General features: G+C 47.6%; 1 protein-coding gene across 7 annotated transcripts in view; it reads right to left on the bottom strand.

Annotated features, from left to right (window-relative positions):
* KCTD10 (potassium channel tetramerization domain containing 10) overlaps window positions 1-17,691 on the bottom strand; it is a 354,681-nt gene that overhangs the window by 302,538 nt on the left and 34,452 nt on the right. For all 7 annotated transcript variants that reach the window (XM_069619425.1, XM_069619428.1, XM_069619422.1 and 4 more), the window contains exon 3: window positions 12,404-12,573. In XM_069619425.1, coding sequence (XP_069475526.1) covers window positions 12,404-12,573 — 170 coding nt within the window. The remainder of the gene's footprint in view (window positions 1-12,403; window positions 12,574-17,691) is intronic.

The raw sequence follows: 17,691 nt of genomic DNA, 5'->3' as shown, positions 1-17,691 counted from the left end.
GGCTAACGGAGATTTATACAGTAATTTAACCTAACTCATAAATTGGGGCCCAAATCCCATTCTATGCATTATTTCCCAGATCGCATCCCACCTAATAGAATCAAAGGCCTTCTCGAAGTCCAGTGCCAACAGGGCTAGAGGGCCTCGGATAGTGGTCGCATTTTCCATTGCCGTGAATAATCGATGTATATTCATCCGCGTGGATCTTTGCGGCATAAAACCACACTGATCCGGGTGGATCAAGGAGGGTATGACTTGCTGGAGTCTATTGGCTAATGTTTTCGCTAGGATTTTGGTGTCAGTGTTGATGAGGGAAATAGGTCTATACGAGCCGCAGCAATCTGGGGGTTTGTCCGCCTTGGGTATGACCACTATGGTGGCCTGTCTCAGGTCCTGTGGGAGGGACCCTTTGCTGCGGGAGGTTTCATACATTTTCAGTAAGTGTGGTGTAATTAAGCTTGTGCCTATTTTCTTCCACACCTCAACGGGAAAACCGTTGGGTCCCGGGGTTTTCCCGGGTTGGAGGTCCGCTATGGCTGCAGACAGTTCATCCTCTGTTATGTTAGTTTCTAGCAGGGCTCCTTGTTCAGGCGTCAAGGAGGGAAGGGTGATTTCCGAGATGGCCGTGGTGTCAATAGGGGAGGTTGGTGCTCCATAAAGTTCCTTATAATAGGCTGCGAACCCTTCCGCTATATCGCGGTCTGCTGTTATTAGTGTATTCCCCTGTGATCCAATTGCTCTAACATGTCGGAGCCCCTCGTCTTGCTTCTCCAGCCATGCCAACGTTTTGCCTGCATTGTCCCCGGTTTCGTATAACTTGGCACGCATCGCTGCTTGTGCCTGTTTGGCATTGTCCAGGGCGACGTTTTGGAACGGTTTTTGTGCTAATTGTAACTCGCGATGTGATTCTGGGAGGTCCTAGGATAGATGAGCTACCTCTGCCTCTTGCACTCGCGCTTCGGCCGCCCGGATCGCTGCGACCGGTTTCCTCTTATGGGCTGCGATATGAGGTTCCCCCCTCAGTACTGGTTTATAAGCCTCCCACAGTGTTACCGGGCTGTCCACGGAGGTTGTGTTCAATTCAAAGTATGATTCTGTCGCATTTTTAACATGCTCCACTAAATCGGGAAGCCCAGATAATAATTATTTAACCTCCATGTGGGTGGGGGGACCGGTCTGTGAGTATTAAGCTCCAACATGAGCGGTGAATGGTCGGATATACCTCTGGGTAGGAGGTGTGCATCAGTTGCTAGATGTAATTCAGACGTCGGGAGAAAAAAAATAATCAAGCCTGGATAGTGAGGCGTGTGCTCCGGAGAGAAACGAGTATTCTCTTGTGCAGGGGTGTAAGTGTCTCCACACATCTTTCAGGCCTATTGCGTCAACGAATGTGGCCAATTTGGTATGCGCATCTGGATTTCTCGAACGGATATGCTTACGGTCAAGTTCCAAATTCATGACTTCGTTAAAATCTCCCCCCCACCACTACCAAGTTCGAGGAGTCTGCCGCTAACATAGGCGTTATATCGTTAAGTAATGCGGTGAGTAAGGTTGGTGGTGCGTATACGGCTAGCATGGATATGGACCGCTCCCAGAGGGTCGCGGTTATGTAGACAAATCTACCTCCCGTATCCTGTGTGACAGATAGGAGATTCAATGGTAGTCGCTTGTGTACTAGGATCAGTACTCCCCTGGCTCCCATGGAGAAACCTGAGTGTAGCGCAATGCGATAATTGGTTCGCTTGAAAAGGTTACAGTTCGTACCCACCAGGTGCGTTTCGGTTAGAAAGGCCACATCGGGCGCATATCGGTTCAGATATTGTAGTACAAGGCGCCTCTTGATACTGCTGCCCAGCCCGTTCACATTCCAAGTCATAATCTTAATGGACTTGGTCTTGCTTTCAATGGCGTGTTCTGTCATGGTGGTCGGGAATTGGGTGTGCCGGGTAATGCTGTGTGTGTCCCCGGATGGTGACCCCTGTCCGCCCAACGGGAGCCAGACCCCAACCCATAGCGCGCATCAATCCTAAAACAGTAAACTAGACAAATAAACTCTATCATGAAAACAAACTCCCCTGCCCCCTCCCCATACTCCACCCCAACTTGAAGTACCTGTCGCCCGAACATTAGGCCGAGCTTGACTAGGGTCTGCTCAGACTGAACAATTAGTCAATACATTTGGTATAACTTGTTCGTGCTTCTCTCGCTGTTACTTGACGCTAGTCCTATCACTTTCGTCAGGGGGGGGCCCCATTGAGCCGCCTTTTCTTTATTCTGCGGGGGAGTCCGACGGTGTGTTCCCAACGGGCATCTCAACTTAAAGTTCATTGCAGATGTCGGAGGTTATGTTGGTGTCAGCATATGCCTGCCCGCCTCAGTCGGCTTCTCTTGGCGGTAGTTCATCCTGGTCTTGCAGTAGCTGTGCATTCGGGAGTCTGTCCGGGCGCGGTCTATTCCGTTCACGTTCCCTTATATTTGTTGGGCCCCAATCTCCCTCTAGGTTATTTTCTGCCCAGTTCCACGCATCTTTTGGATCATTAAAGTGCACTGTTGTGCCATTATGGTAGATTTTCAGCTGTGCCGGGAACAGGAGGCCATATTTGACGTTTTGGATCTGTAGCCTTTTCTTGAGCTGGTCGAAGGATTGGCGTGCTCTTTGCACTTCCCTGGTGAAGTCCGGGAAGAAGGCAATTTTAGCACCGTTATAGGTCATGGAACCTTTGGATCTAGCCATTTGCAGTACCGTGTCTCGGTCCCTGTAATTCAGGATTTTGGCAATCACTGTGCGGGGTGGGGCCCCAGGCGTTGGTCTGCCCGTTGGGACTCGATGGGCACGTTCAATAGAGAAGAGTTTTGAAAACTTCTTTGCGGCATATAGATCCATGAGCAGTTGTTCCAGGAATAGTTCCATGGAGGGGCCTTCACTTTTCTCAGGCAGTCCCAGAATTCGTATATTATTTCGCCTAGAGCGTCCCTCCCCCTCTTCCACTCATTCTTCTAGAGTTTTAACGCGTTGCAGTACTCTGGTCATCTGTTGACTCATGCTTCTGAGGCCATCTTCCGTGTTGGATATGCGGGTTTCTGCCTCTCCCGTGCAAGATGTGAGTTTCTGCAAATCATGGCGTAGGAGGGACACTTCTGTGCTGATGCCATCCATTTTAATTTCCATAGCGGTTCTGGAATTAGCTATGGCATTCATAATGTCTTTGAGAGAGGGTTCGGGTTCCTCATCTTCAGTAGCTGCCATTTTCTCCTGTGTCGGCTCCATGGCCAGTGTGGGCACTGCGTATTGCTCCATTTTACTTTGTGTCGTGCCTCTTCTGCCCTTGTCTTTACCCATATCTACTTCTATCACTGATCCGGCACTCGGTAAGGATCCGTCTGCCACTTTCAGGGGCTACCTGATTTTAAACGTGTTGTGTGTGAGCCGGGACACAGATTTGACTCCTCTGGGCTGTTGCTCGAGGGAAGGGGCGATTTGCATTCGGTGTGTTTTCAGCACCCTTAGGTTATTGAGGGGGGGGGGGGAGGTGTGGTTCTCCTTCCCTGTCCCCCACCTTCCTCTCCCCTCCGTGAGAAATGAGCTTGTGCCCAACAGAATAATGCTAGTCCCTTCAGCTCGAGTCTTGTTTTGGTGTATTTGGATGGTTTCCCAAAACTTTATTGCTGTGTGAGATTACCTCTGTTTTGCCACACTCCCAGCGGGGGTCTTAATGCTGCAGTACTGCGTGGTTTCCCTCCTTAGAGGCGAGAGCTATTGATTGCTTTGCCAATTTCAGGCATCAAGGATCTTTATTGCATCTTCCTGCACCACGGGGGCGATGTTTGTCCTGCCCCACCCAAGCGCTGCCGTGTGTTTATGGCACTTTAAATGTCCTCCTCCGGCGAAATGTCGGTCCTATGATGGCGCATAGGAGACCCAGCAGTGGTTCCTTGTGCACCGCGATGATCTGGGAGGCACGTCCCCTCAGGGGGGATCACAGGCGAGCAGTGTTACGGGGGTTTGCTGGGAGCGGGGAAGCGGGAAGGGACTGCTCGCAACCACCGCCTCCAGCCCGCCCCTCTCCTTACCGCTTCGCGTGCCTAGTTACGCGCTTCTCCGTCCTTTCAGCCGCTGCCTGTTGCTCTGGAGTGGCAGGCACGCGGAGCGCCTGCGGTCGGTCGGCACGCCTGGGGGGGGCGGGGGGAAGACTGCGTTTAGTGGGCCGCGGCGCCGGGGGCCGCCCGCACAGTGCCGGTGTCTTCACGTCTCCAGGCGGGGTCGCGGCCTTCCCGCTAGGTGTTTCCACCTCCCGTGGGCCGCTGTTCTTCGCTCTAGAAGTGATCGGCGAGTTATTCCAAGTCGCCGGCGGCCATCTTGGATCGTGTTCGGTGGCAGCCGCGCTCTCTCACCTTCCGCCGCAGCTATCTCCGCTTTCGATCTCCGTTTTGGTTTCGGAGTAGCTGCGATGCGTTGTGCTGTCTTTCCGCCAACTTTTCGTAGTTTTGCAGGGGTGCTGCAAGTCAGATTCCCCCAGGATTTGTCAGGATGTTTGGCGGCACCAGGAGCTCAGCGGGCTCACGTCTGCATCGACTGCTCGCTGGCCACGCCCCAGCACTCTACCATTGTTGGTGTGTTACTATTATTAAATTAAGTGAGGGAGAAGTGTTATAATGAGTGTCTTCCCTCATGTGTCTTCCCTGCAGCGGTGATGTCAGTGGAATGTGGTGAGGTCACTGTGCTTAGAGTGTTGTCATCTGAATGTGTGTTCCATGGGGGACAGTTGGAGATAGAGAGCTGGCTGGCAAGGATGTGCCGGTTTTTCCTGCTGTGTACCAACTAATAAACCCATATAACTTACCTGCTGGCTCAGGTGTGTTGATGACAATACGACATTGTTACAGTGTGCTGCACCTGTAAACTGGAAATCCTCAAACAGGTTAGCTGTGTAACATGTGGATTATTCACCAACGATGCATGCATTCGACCACTTCCCCTTGATACTATTAAGCCAACCCATTCTTACCAGCTCAACAACATTTCTCAACATATAATATGGTAGAATTTCACCTCACAAAAGGTGACATAAACCTCCTCTACACTTCACACGAGTGGGGCAATCTGTTTCTTCTGTATCTCAAAGTCTGGCAAAAAAAAAAAAACCTTTAATTTCCCCGGAATGCCATGCGCCCCTCCTTCCTTTCCGGGGCTTCCCCGAGTGTGGGAGCATGTGTTCTTCAATGTAGGGGGGTAGCGCAGTGTAACAAAGCAGCCTCCTTGGATGCTCAGTTAGGTTGCTTCAGTAAGCTTTATTCACAGTTACTTATTGAGATGGTACAGAGCGAACCACTTTGTCCCATCATCCAGGCTCTTCTCCCAACTGACCCAGGGTGGAATCATGACCCGACATTCACACCCAAACATTCTGCTGGAGCACACCAACATTCTCTTAGCTCATCCTGAACATACATACACCGACAAGCACATCGCAACACATCTCCCTTTCTTCCAAAGACACCACATACACATAAAGCACATCATAACAGTCCTTAATGATTTCAGTGAGTGCCCTCCTCTCTTTGTTAGACAAATTATCTTTATATCTTGTGTTGAGAATCTGTTCACGAGGAGAGGAATTCGCCGACGGGCCCATTGGTCAGCATTCACCCTCTAGAACTTGTAAGACAAGATAGCTGCACCATGCAAGGACAGGGGTGCAGGATTCACTTACTCCCACACGACACAATAACGAGGACTGGCAAAGGGAAGTCCGTTTAATGATACATACATCAAACGGGGAAACCAATGGGAATCAGCTGTAGTGCGATCACCGGTCTCGCTCCGACTTCCATGAACTTTGGTAGAACAGCAATTCTTATAGCCAAAAATCATCACTACTGATGTCTTAATTTCTATAAAAATCTTCATGCAATATAATTGGTTAGGAAAGGTAACTTAAGTATAGGTGCTATATCTGTATATAGAAATAAAGCATGTGGATTGGATAACTTATCGGGTGGGCGTCTTCGCCCATCCCTCTACATCACACGTGATAGACATCACTACAACTACGACGTCCTATTGGTTACAATATCTATAGGACTCCAGATAACTTGGTCCATTGAGATTGGGCAGGTTACACCCCTAGACATACATTTCCACTTTTAATTAGCAGCATGCAGAATAAAAAAAAAAACAGGTGCCTAGTGCCCTTAGATTCACCCTTCCTCCTTTCCATCAATCAGTGTTTTAGGGCTGTGTGTCAATTAGTTGGCTGGGTATGGCCTCGGAACTGTAGTCTCTTATCAGGAAAAGTTATGGCATCCTCGGGTTCTGGATGACATCAGACGTGGTACCTCTTCACGCCTGGCTGGTCACGTGTTGGTTCACCGTGAATCTGCTTCAGTTTCTAGCCTTTTGTGCATTTAATTCTGTGTCAGCCTAGCCACCTGCATGGGCCTCTCTTATCTTGACCTTTACAGACGGGCTGATATGCTCTGTAGTTGGAGTCTTGTGAGCTCATGCTCTCCGCCCCTTCTCTGGTTGACCTCGATTTCCTAAGCATGAGCCGCTCTTTGCCGAGTTTCGATTCCGCTCCTTCTCCTGCCTTTGGCTGGGTTTCGAAACTTAGCCTGTCAGGCCTCTGGCCGCCTGGGTACCTTTCTGCTTTTAAAAAAATGGAGTCGCAGTTGTATAATGTGCCTTATTGAGGTAGATATACGGTTGGCGCGTGCCGCTCTATCTTCTACTAAGCATTGCAAGCAGTATCGATTTCTTAGCATCTTGCGTTTCAAGCTTATTTACACACGTTCGTTTAACAGGACGGTTGCTTCCATCTTGTCTCGTAACACTGTTTCCTCACGTTGTAACATTGTCTCCTCTCTGTGCCTATTCCATTCAATTTCGTAGTTACTCGCACTGGCGTTTTATCTTCGATAGCTGCTTTTGTTCATTCACGGATCTGTTCAGGCCCTTATGTCATTTCCACTGGCCTTTCATTAAGGCTTTTGGGGTCTCTTCGTGGACCATGTGTAGGTACTCCTCATTTCATATCAGAGGCTGGTATGGCTGTCTAATAGGGTACCGTGCTGCCCAGGGTTGTCTGGTTGTGGGTGCTCCAACCGGTATGGATCTTCTGATGTATACTTGGCAGAGTCCCAGTACAGCTCTTTGTAGGTTCATTTGCTCTTCATACGTCACGTGCCTTGGCGAGTTCCTTCCTGGTAGCTCGAAACGAGGGGCCGGGGTGCAGGTCATGTCTGGGGCCTCCTTTACAAATCTTAGAGTGTAAATGATCAAGGTCTCTAGTGACCAGGTCAAAAAAAGCGTCAATCATATTATTCTGCGCAGTGGGAGGTATACATTTAGACCTATTCTTCAGTTTACTCGGAAATGGTAAATTACATTCGATATTCAATTTCTGCATTAAACGTTCTCTCAATCATGGTGTCTTCCTCCAATGAAAGCACCAATTTGGTTGCTTCCAAGTCTTGGCTGGTCAAGCCTATATATATTCTGCTGTCTGTCTTTATTGCAAAAGAACTTTTTTCAGTTTCAGTCAGCTAGCGAATTTAAATAGATCAATACGTCAGTGATGTTGATGGCGGTAATTGGTGAGAAGTTCAACCCTTTTAGTCTCCTCTCCGAGTCAGTAAGGATGTGGTTGGAGAGGTTCTAAATCTACAGGGTTATCTGTGTTTAGCGATTGCGATTCTTGGATCTTGTTGTAACTCCATACTCTATTTGTTATCTTTCTATTCTTGGTACCGCCTCTCTTGCCCCTGTGGTGTCGGTTGTAGTATCTCTCTGGTGGGGGTACTGCTAAAAAAAAGAATTTAAAAAAAAGTCACCCTTTTCTTGGAATAATTTATATTCTCCAAAACATTAACACGTTTATGCCCCTCGATTTCTTAGTCAAAATGGAGTTCTAGTATGCTTACTCTGTGTCTGTATAAGTGGTCCTTATTCCAAGACGCACGTTTAAGTGCTAAGAAACTATTATCCAGTTGTAACATTAGAGTATGTGTTGGAGTGCTCATCCGCCCGATAATGTTGAGCTGATGGTCTCGGACATTTACTTGCTTGCCTACGTCCTGAGTGGACAAGCATTTGTGTAGCTTACTGTTTTGCTAGCACAACCAAGGATTTCTCAGTTTCATCCAAGGGCTTTCATTTTGTGAGCTCTTCAACAGTTGGAGGGGGAAAAAGTTACTCCCTTTAAAAAAAGACGATCCAGGATTTGATCATAAACCTCCTAGGTAAAATGTGCTGCCAAATGCTTAGAGAAGCATTATGGGCAAAATGTAGAGGTATCCTGCTTGATGTTGTCGGCAGGAAAAGGGTAATCTCAGGAGTGAGCCCTCAGGAGCAACGTTCCTGGTCTTGGAGAAAGTTGTTGGGAACAAGTTCACAACTTGGCCTTCGCGAGGGGAACCTTGGTTCTAGGAATAACTTAGCCCCACAGCAGGCATTCTTGGACCATAAGCTGATAAGGTTAGCCCCTGAACATGGTTTCCTAGGCTGTAGCCTGGTGTAATGTTTCACTTCTGATTGAGGATTCTTGGAATGAGGTTCAATACACAGTTTAAATTGCAATCCAGTAGCCAGAGTTCTCTGAATGTCCCTTCTGGGGCCACCAATCCATGGGGGTTGTGGTGAAAGATGGTCCTCCCTTCTGATGGACTCATTTATTGATGAGATGGTCTGTGAAAAAGGTTCTGTGTGAAATTGTGCCACTAGGGCAGGGTAAAACCTACGGTAAAGCACTGTTAATGGAGTCCAATATGGTCTTCGTCTTCACAGTATATGCTCCACATACACTAGCATAAACAAGCCCACTCCAGGAATTTAGCAACACTTTCACATTCCTTGGTACAATTACTCTTTCAAAACAAACATAATTAACAGGCAATTACTTAAAACTGAAATGAGGCCATTGAAGATGTCACACTACGATTATTGATTATTTGGACTAAATATATATATATATATATATATGAAAAAAAGGAGGAGAGGGGCGCACTCCAGTTCCCTGCACAGTAAACCTTCGCAGCTACAGGTGTTCTCCTCCGACCGGTTTCTGTGCCAATACACGTCATCAGGGAGGCTGTCTTAACTTGCAGCTCACATATATATATAGGACACTGAAGGAAATCCACAAAGGGGGGGGGGGGGGGAGCAGTCACTCTCTTAAGAGAACACATTTTGCATACTTGATTGGCAATAGGTTTATAAGTTTGGCTCGTGCGCAATCGGCAGGTTTCTCCCATGAGCCTTATATGGTGCCAACATTTTTGGGACGTGTAAACAGCAATAACTTGGGAACTGTAAAACAAAAATACATTTTTTAAAGACAATATTGGGTGTACCTACAGGGCCCCAAACGTTCTTGTACACCTTGAATTAAACTAAGTCTATAACTAAAGAACTAAATCCCACTGACAGCAACAAGCTGATCCTCAACAAAATAGAGTCTACCTACAAAAAAGAAATCCTCCTCGCCAACCGGGAATCCTACAATCAGAGAATACTGCATGCCAAATCCAGCACTGTAGAATTGTTCACCATCCTTAAAGAGCTGGAGACTCCCATCCCGGTCCCAGACACCTGCAACAAAGAAACAATGGTGCACCAGCATCCAAAATGCCCTTTCCAATAAAGTCGCAGGCCTCCAAATCAAAATTAACAAGAAAGAGACCCTATCCAAGGCCAAACCTAACGACACCCCCACACGCACCTTCCCTCAACACCCACCCCCAAACCCCCCCACTCGCTTTAGCTTCTCCAAAGTTTCCACGCTAGAAGTGGAAAAAAAATCATACTCGGCCTCAAGCCTTCCAACTGCCAAGGCGACCTATGTCCACCTCAAATCATCAAAGACGCAGCCAGAGACCCATCTCCATTTATCACCAAACTCATCAACGCCTCCTCCTCTGGGACCATCCCCAACAACCTCAAAGAATCCTGGGTCCTCCCCCTACTAAAAAAAACCCACACTCGACCCAGCCATACCCACTAACTACAGACCCATCACCACCGTCCCCTTCCTACTAAAAATCCTTGACAAGACAGCCTACCTTCAAATTCCTTGAACAAAACCACCTCCTAGGAGTCCGGCAATCAGGTTTTAGACCCCAACACGGCACAGAAACCGCACTCATCGACCTCAAGGCCCAAATTGACTCAGAGATAATGGGAAAACTGCCTTATTGCTCCTCTTAGACCTCTCGGCAGCCTTTGATCTTGTTGATCATAAAATCCTATGCAGCCACTTAGACTCGGCGGCCCACTTCTCCCAAGAAGCTATAGGCTGGATCACATCATTCCTAAGCAACAGATCCATGTGCGTCTTCTCCACCACGGCCTCCGCTGACCCCATTCCCATCACATGCGGGGTCCCTCAGGGTCATGTGTCTCCCCCACACTGTACAACGTGTTCACTAAGCCCCTGTTTGATGATCGATGGTTTGGGTATCACCTACACTAACTATGCCGATGATACCCAAATCCTCATCCCATTGACGGGAGACTACAACACAGATTTGGCCTTGGTGAACAAGGTGTACCTCATCATCCAGGCATGGATGGCCTCCCATAGTCTATGCCTGAATGATGACAAGACCGCTGAATGAGGACAAGACCGAACTCATCATCCTGGGATCAGCCACAAACCTAAACAAACTGGACCTCAACTACTCCAGCTTCACCATTGACGGCAACCCTATAAAAAGGTAGCTAAGGAAGTGAAAACCCTCGGCATCTATCTTGATTCCACCCTCTCCTTCCATAAACAGGTCAGCTCCATGGCATCCACTACAGCCTACACATGCAGGCTTATTCGCTCTGCCAAACCCTTCCTCTTCACCCAAAGCTGCATTACTCTAGCCAGAGCTCTCATACTATCTAAACTGGACTATTTAACTCCCTCTATGAAGGCGCCAACAGATTACCAATAAAATCCAGATCCTACAGAACAATGCCCTTGGAGCAGCGCTTAACATCCCTAAAAGAGAACACATCTCGAATACTAGGAGAACCCACAACTGGCTCACTACCTCAGACAAAATTCTGCTTAAGGTAGCCTCCCTCACCCACAAATGCCTTAACGACGCAGCTCCCCGCTATCTCTCAGACAGAATAACCAGATACATGCCCAACAGACTCACCAGAAATAGCAATGGTAACCTGCTCGCAGTTCCCAGATTCAAGCGCATGAAAATAGGCGGCAACAGCTTCCAGGTAAAAGCAGCCCGACATTGGAACTCACTACCACCCTCCGTCAGAGCACCTCAAACCTATCACCAATGTAGGCCTAACTATCTCCAGTGGCTTAAAAACAAAGACCAATAATGACAGCCAATAATGACACCCGCAACTACTACACATTTGTTCAACTTGTAACTATGTCGTAATGTTACTCTGCATCCTTGTTACTGTTTCTACTCACTGTAACTGCATCTACCCACTATGCATAATAATGTAAATATTGTACATTACTGTAACTAAGTTGAGAATATTCTTGTAATGCTTGCGCCCTCATACCTTCTGGTCCGGTGCGCCATATAAATAAACAAACCAACAAACTGTACAGTAGACCTTTGCTGTATTGCATCCGTTTATGGTCAAAGCTGAGCTTCAGCCCTTTCTCTAAAGATCTTATAGATTGGGGGTGCTAATTTGTTTCGATTGGGTTCACATGTCAAAGAATCTGCAACCATGGTTGGTCTACTGACCCTATAATCTAATCCTTCTAAAACGAGTTCCGGGGTAGTTTAAAAAGGTGAAAGATAGGTTTAGAAAGTGGGACAAGGAGGCTTGCCTTAAAAAAAAAAAAGGAGTATAAAGCTCATAAGCACAGCTGTATTTTCAAACAAAAAAACTGTTTTGAGACTTATTTGGAAACCATGTTGCCATTACAAATGTGAAAATGTTATATACAAATGTGCTTGGGCATTCTATCCTTGGCCACCAAACAGAAGAGATGGAATCATGTCTGCCAATTCAAATTCTTTAACAGCAGCAAAGACACTGCAGCAATTTTGTGTCACTTGCCCTACTACACACATTTGAGCCAGAGGAATACAAAGACCTGTTTGAATAACCAGAGTCAGGACACTAGATGATGCTGAACTTTTTTTGCAGATCCATTGACCGTCCGTGGGTAGTTTTTAGTGTAGCAAATTTTAGTTACAAGGTTTGGATAAAAAGAAAGTATCGCAAAAATGTTTACTGTAATGTTCATTTTTATACTTTTTTTATTGTTGTGCAATTTTACCTGCTGATGTAAAGTAGTCTGGATGCCTTTTGGTGCTTTCATGACTATATGTTGAATAAAGTGGTTCATGATTAGGATAAAACAAGTTAAATGGAAACAAGATCATCCATTAGCCCTCATCAGCCATAGCAAATAAAATGTATGTCTACCTGCAGCGCTGCTTGACATTCATCCACAAGTCCCTGGACAAGGTAATATTTTGCTTCTGCCAGCAACTCTTCAATTTCTCGTCGACTTTCAGGGAGGGGTACAGCTCCATCACGTAAATAATTTAATATTGTACCAAAATGTTTTCCACACCGATCAATTAAGATCCAACCTGTAAAGAAACAAGATATTAAAACCAGGTTTTGAATTTTTTTTTTATAGTTTAAAAAAAATAAAAGAAAAACACATGACTGTAATGGTCATACAAAAGATCTTTTAAAAAAAAAACATACATAGCTGGCAGAAGAGGAATGTAGATTACATTTTGTGAAAAAAAAATACAAAAACGCATTTGATTTTGAACCAACCGTTATGAACACCGGTGAACTCTGAACACCAAAACGGACAGAATGGAATACAAATGGAACGCATGCAAGAAAGCATCGAGAAGGAGAGCAGCTGCATCCATGAGGCGGAAAACAGAGTGGGAGTCCTGGAGGATACAAGCAATTAGGCGACTCAGGCTATTCGAGGCTTGCAGAACGAGATGAGGGAGATCCGGGACAAAAACGAAGACCAGGTATAACATCAGAGTAGTCAGAATCCCGGAGTTGGTACCGGTGCTGAACATGGAGGAGTTAATGGAAACTTTTATCAGAGAGGTACTGAAAGATCCACCAGTGTCTGCCCAATTCCTGGTAGAGAGGGCTCATCGGATCTCAACTCAAACCTAGACCGGGGCAGAATCCCCGCTAGTAATAGGCCGGCTACTTAATTATCAAGACTGCGACTTTATTCTGTGCAAGGCCCGTGAACTAGGTGAGCTACAATACAAAAACACCAGAGTCTTTTTACCAGGATTTTGTGCCATCAGTTCAGAAGGCCTGACTGTCCCTTTTGGCTGCCAAGAGACTGTTGAGAGATTGTGGAATGCAGTATGCAATGTTATATCCGTCTAAGTTACAGGTGATCCACACCAAGACCCACTTTTTCACGAGCCCAGCTGAAGTTACTGCCTTCATGGAATCTCTTTCTAAGCCCTATGTGAGGAAAGGTGCTGGTCAACAGCCCTCAGAAGATTGGACCAAGGGTGGCTGTTGCACTGCCTGAAATTCAGGTTACGGCTACGTGGGATTATAAATCCCAGGTATATACAATGTGCTGGAGTTCCAGAGCATGGCGTAATGGCAATGATATACTGTAATGCAATAGGTCGGCTGCTGGTTATCCTTGAAAGGATGGGCCTCCCCCCCTGGGGTGGTCTTAGAGTGGGTGGTTGTGTGTGGTCGCTGGTTCCGGTGCGCCCGGGCTGTTGCCCAGTGTTGCTTGTTCAAGAGGGTGGAGGGATATTGGGGTGGGAGTGTTCCACTGGTAGTTGGGCAGTGTGGGTGGGGCTGACAATTGTGTCCGGCAGTTGGGCTCACGTTTTGGGGATGTTTATCAACATTTATGGCCCACACGTAGATGACCGTTTTTCTTTTTTTTAAAATCACCCTTGTTCAAAAAAGTTACAAATATATGCATACTAACATTCAGACAGGGGACTTCGTGTGGGACTTAGGGGTGGGCCGACTACTGCCTGCCAGTTCACTCATTGGCCCATTGATGTTGAAATGGCCCAATCACTGCATCAGCAGTGCTCGACGATGTAGAAGGCACTCCAATGCCTGGGGCACAAACAAATGTGGCGGCCATGATGGAAAGAACGAAGTGCCCCATGATGATGCAGGTCCAGCTGACCCGAGGAGTGCACATGGCAGAGGCATGCCCGTTGCACGCTTGTGCATGATTGCAATGTGCCAGGATTAAATGTAGCACATACTGCCACCAAGTGCGCGCCAGAACGGAACGCCAGCCAAAACCGATTAAATAACACAGAAAGCCCAGAAGGGCTAACCTTGATGTGCAGTGAGGTTTAAGTCAGTCGATGCAGTTTCATGGAGCCCAATGGCAGAGCGGACAAAGCAGGAGCAGAGAAGAGTTCTACAAGGAGTTAGGGTCAAAGGTTGAAAAATATATGGTGGGGGTCTGGAAGGACTATGACCTTGGGTCAGTTGCCTCCCACAATGCTTGAGGCCGCATGGATTCTGCTCCTGAAGGATAGAAAGGAACCTTTGGAGTGCACTTCATACCGCCCGATATCCCTTATTAATTTAGATACTAAAATATTTGCTAAAATCCTTGCGGATAAACTGCTGCCGTTTGTGTGAGGCTTAGTCCACTTGATCAGTCTGGTTTCATCCCAGGTAGGTCGACTTTGTTGAATCTGCGCAGGTTCTTTTCTAAATTGGTTGACTCCAAGGTGCAGGCGGTGGCAGCTCTACTTGATATGGAGAAGGCGTTCGACTCGGTGGAGTGGGGCTACCTGTTTGAGGTGTTGTGGGGGTGGGGGTCTGGGATTACTTTCACAGCAGTGTGGCCTCTGTATTCTGGTGCTGTGGCTAGGATTGGGCTATTTGGAAAGCATTCTGGTGCGTTGCTCTGGGACGTAGTACTAGGCAGGGTTGTCTGTTGTTCCCACTACTTTTTGCACTTGCAATAGAACCCCTAGCGGCTAGGTTGCGGAAGTTCCATCTTGCACGCAGGCTGGGGGCGGGGGTGGACAAGAGAATTGGTATTGCTGTAAGTGGACAATACAGTGTTTCATTTTAAAGACCCTAGGGCATATCGACAATACTTGTCGCAGGAGGTTGCAGTTTTTCAGTATTCGGGGCTCTTTATGAATGGACCAAATACATTTTGTTCCCGCTGACTGATGCCAGTGCGGCCGGAGGAGCTTGATGGGTTCAGGTGAGAGCAGTCCTCAGCCATGTATTTGAACGAGCGGGTTAGCAGGAACTCCCAGTCTTAGTCAGAGGACATTCATTTGGCATACCGAGGACCCTGAAAGAAAGAGTGGATAGGTGGTACAGGCTTCCCCTGTCCCTGCTGGGTAGGGTTGCATTTGCTAAGATGATAGTGGTTGCAAAGTTGCTGTATATGTTTCAGAACATTCCTGTATGGCCGGGTGCAGCTTTCTTTGCGAAGTTGCAGATGATGTTGGTGCAGCTGGCTTGGCATCCCAAGTCTCCCTGAATAAGTTGGAAAACTCTGGTCCTGCCATGGGAGCAAGGGGGTATATGTGCACCCAATATGGGTCTGTACTTTCTAGCAGCCTGTGATGGTGGAAATGCCTTATGAAAGGACAGGGCCTCCTGTCCTTATCCTACCACTTCTCTGTGTGCGTTTTCTCTATGTTTTCTGCCACTGAGGTCCCGCCTGGACCTCTGGCAGTGCAACGCTTTATTCTTATCTTTTGGTGAACATCACCCATGGGATACCCTTGTAGCACCCATAGATAGATGGGGCTGCACCCTTGTACCCCATGTGTGTTTTTGGGCACCTATGTGTTGCCACCAGAGCAGGGTATGGGATGGTGGCAGCAACATGCCAACTTGATATTGGCTCAGAGTATCCTCCATTTTGGGATACCCAGGCCCTGCCATAGGAATTAGGGGATTCCTGATGGGAGACAAGATGGCCCATGTGGCCCCTTGGTTTCTATTGCCTTTTACCTTGTAGTCCTGGGAAGCCCCGACTCTGTCCCTTCCTCCTGAATGGCTGTTGGGTGGAAACACCATATTTGTCTTGTTTGTTGCCCCCACCTGTCAGACTGGACTTCCCAGGTGTGTGTTCTGGGTACACCCTAGGGGTGTGTAGTGCATGTGCGAAAAGGAGCTAAACAACATGACACCGGTGCGTGGCCATTTTGGACATTCACTTCCAATGTTTATGTTATTGCGAGCCCAGTTAGAAGGCAGACATGTTTTCAGCAATGGTTGCGATATTGGAGCATGAAGCAGATGAGCTCACTATGAAGGGTAGTTATTATTCTGTTCGCTCAAGGACGAGCCGAGAGGGGAGACGGGGATGTGCAGGTGCATTGATAAGGGGTGCTGGAAACAACATGGGAGACTAGCTGGGTTTTGCCACGGTCTGGATTTTTCCACTCTTGCCTCCCATGCTTGCCGTCTGTCCTTTGGCCGGGGACAGTCTGCACCTTATGAGGGGTGGGGATTTGTCCCAATAAGAAGAGAGGTGCAATCCCCACAAGGTGACAGAATTGGAACCCCGGGAACTGAAGTCTCGCTGAGAGGGAGGACGCTGCACTCCAGACCCTGTTAGTTGATGTGTGATCTCTCTGCCCATCTGCCTCGGCACTGGGTAATTTTGGCGTGGCCGAGAGGAAGCTTTCTCCTACAACTGCACTAACAGTGATGTATATGTATTGTGTTTATGTGTGTCCATGTATTCATGTATAACCAGTTGCATTTATTTTGTAGTAATATGTATACTTAAGGAATGTGATTAAAGAGCCTATTATTTTCCAACTAATGGTCTAAGCGTACATCATTGCCTTCCTGAGTCCAAGAACCTTTAGTCCGTGTAATAGAGCAAGTGCTGAGGTCATTTCACATGTCTGAGAAGCAGAACAGGGTGGTACCTGTGTGAATGGAGTCTGAGGTGAACTCACATTCTCTGTTGTGGGCGTCTGGATTCTCTGTGTGAGACACAATGACTGACACAGCCCTGCCTGAAATTGACATGAATGCAGTGTAGTGTGCTGAAGCGCTGGGTACTTGCCCCAATCCACATCTTTTGTTATGGGTGTCTGGGTGGAGTGAATGGCTAGAATGCCCAGAAGCCTGATTGGCTGGCTGCCTGCATGAATGCCCTACTGTGTGATTGGCTGACTGAGCCTGTCTCAGGCAGAGTGAAGGAGGGACACGTGTGTATCTGGGGACCTCTCACTTACCAATGTATTCAGTAGCTGAATCGAAGCTTAGCAAGAAGCTGCTCCCTGAAGCCCAGATGCAAGAGAAGTCTGCTGCTGCATTTCTACAACAATCCGAAAGCTGTCGTGTCTGCAAAGGACTGATCCAGAGAGGACCTGCAAAGGAGACCTCTCCCGAGCTATGAGGGACCATCGTGCAAAGCTGCTACTCTTCACAGAAGTATCCTGGATGCCAGTCCTGTGTGCCTGCCATCCGGAGAAGGGGTCTTCGAAGTCCATAGGAGGAGTGCCGGACATCTGGAGCCGGAGAAGTCCATTGGTGTCACCAAGGGTCCAGGGGCCAGAGGTGTTTTTCGTGACTGCTGGAAGACATTGCAGTCTACCGCCCAGAAGAGGGGGTCCCTGGCATAGTGCTGCTGGACACCCAGAGCTGTGAAAATTCCAAACTGACTAAGAACATTTGAAAGGACATCCTTGCAGTCACCACTGACCACTTATTCCCGTCGGAGAGAGCCC

Source organism: Ambystoma mexicanum, chromosome 10 (genome assembly GCF_040938575.1).
Source record: "Ambystoma mexicanum isolate Mex_15411 chromosome 10, UKY_AmexF1_1, whole genome shotgun sequence".
Classification (NCBI taxonomy): domain Eukaryota; kingdom Metazoa; phylum Chordata; class Amphibia; order Caudata; family Ambystomatidae; genus Ambystoma; species Ambystoma mexicanum.
Note: the sequence above shows the minus strand (reverse complement) of the source record. Positions and strands in the feature narration are given on the sequence as shown.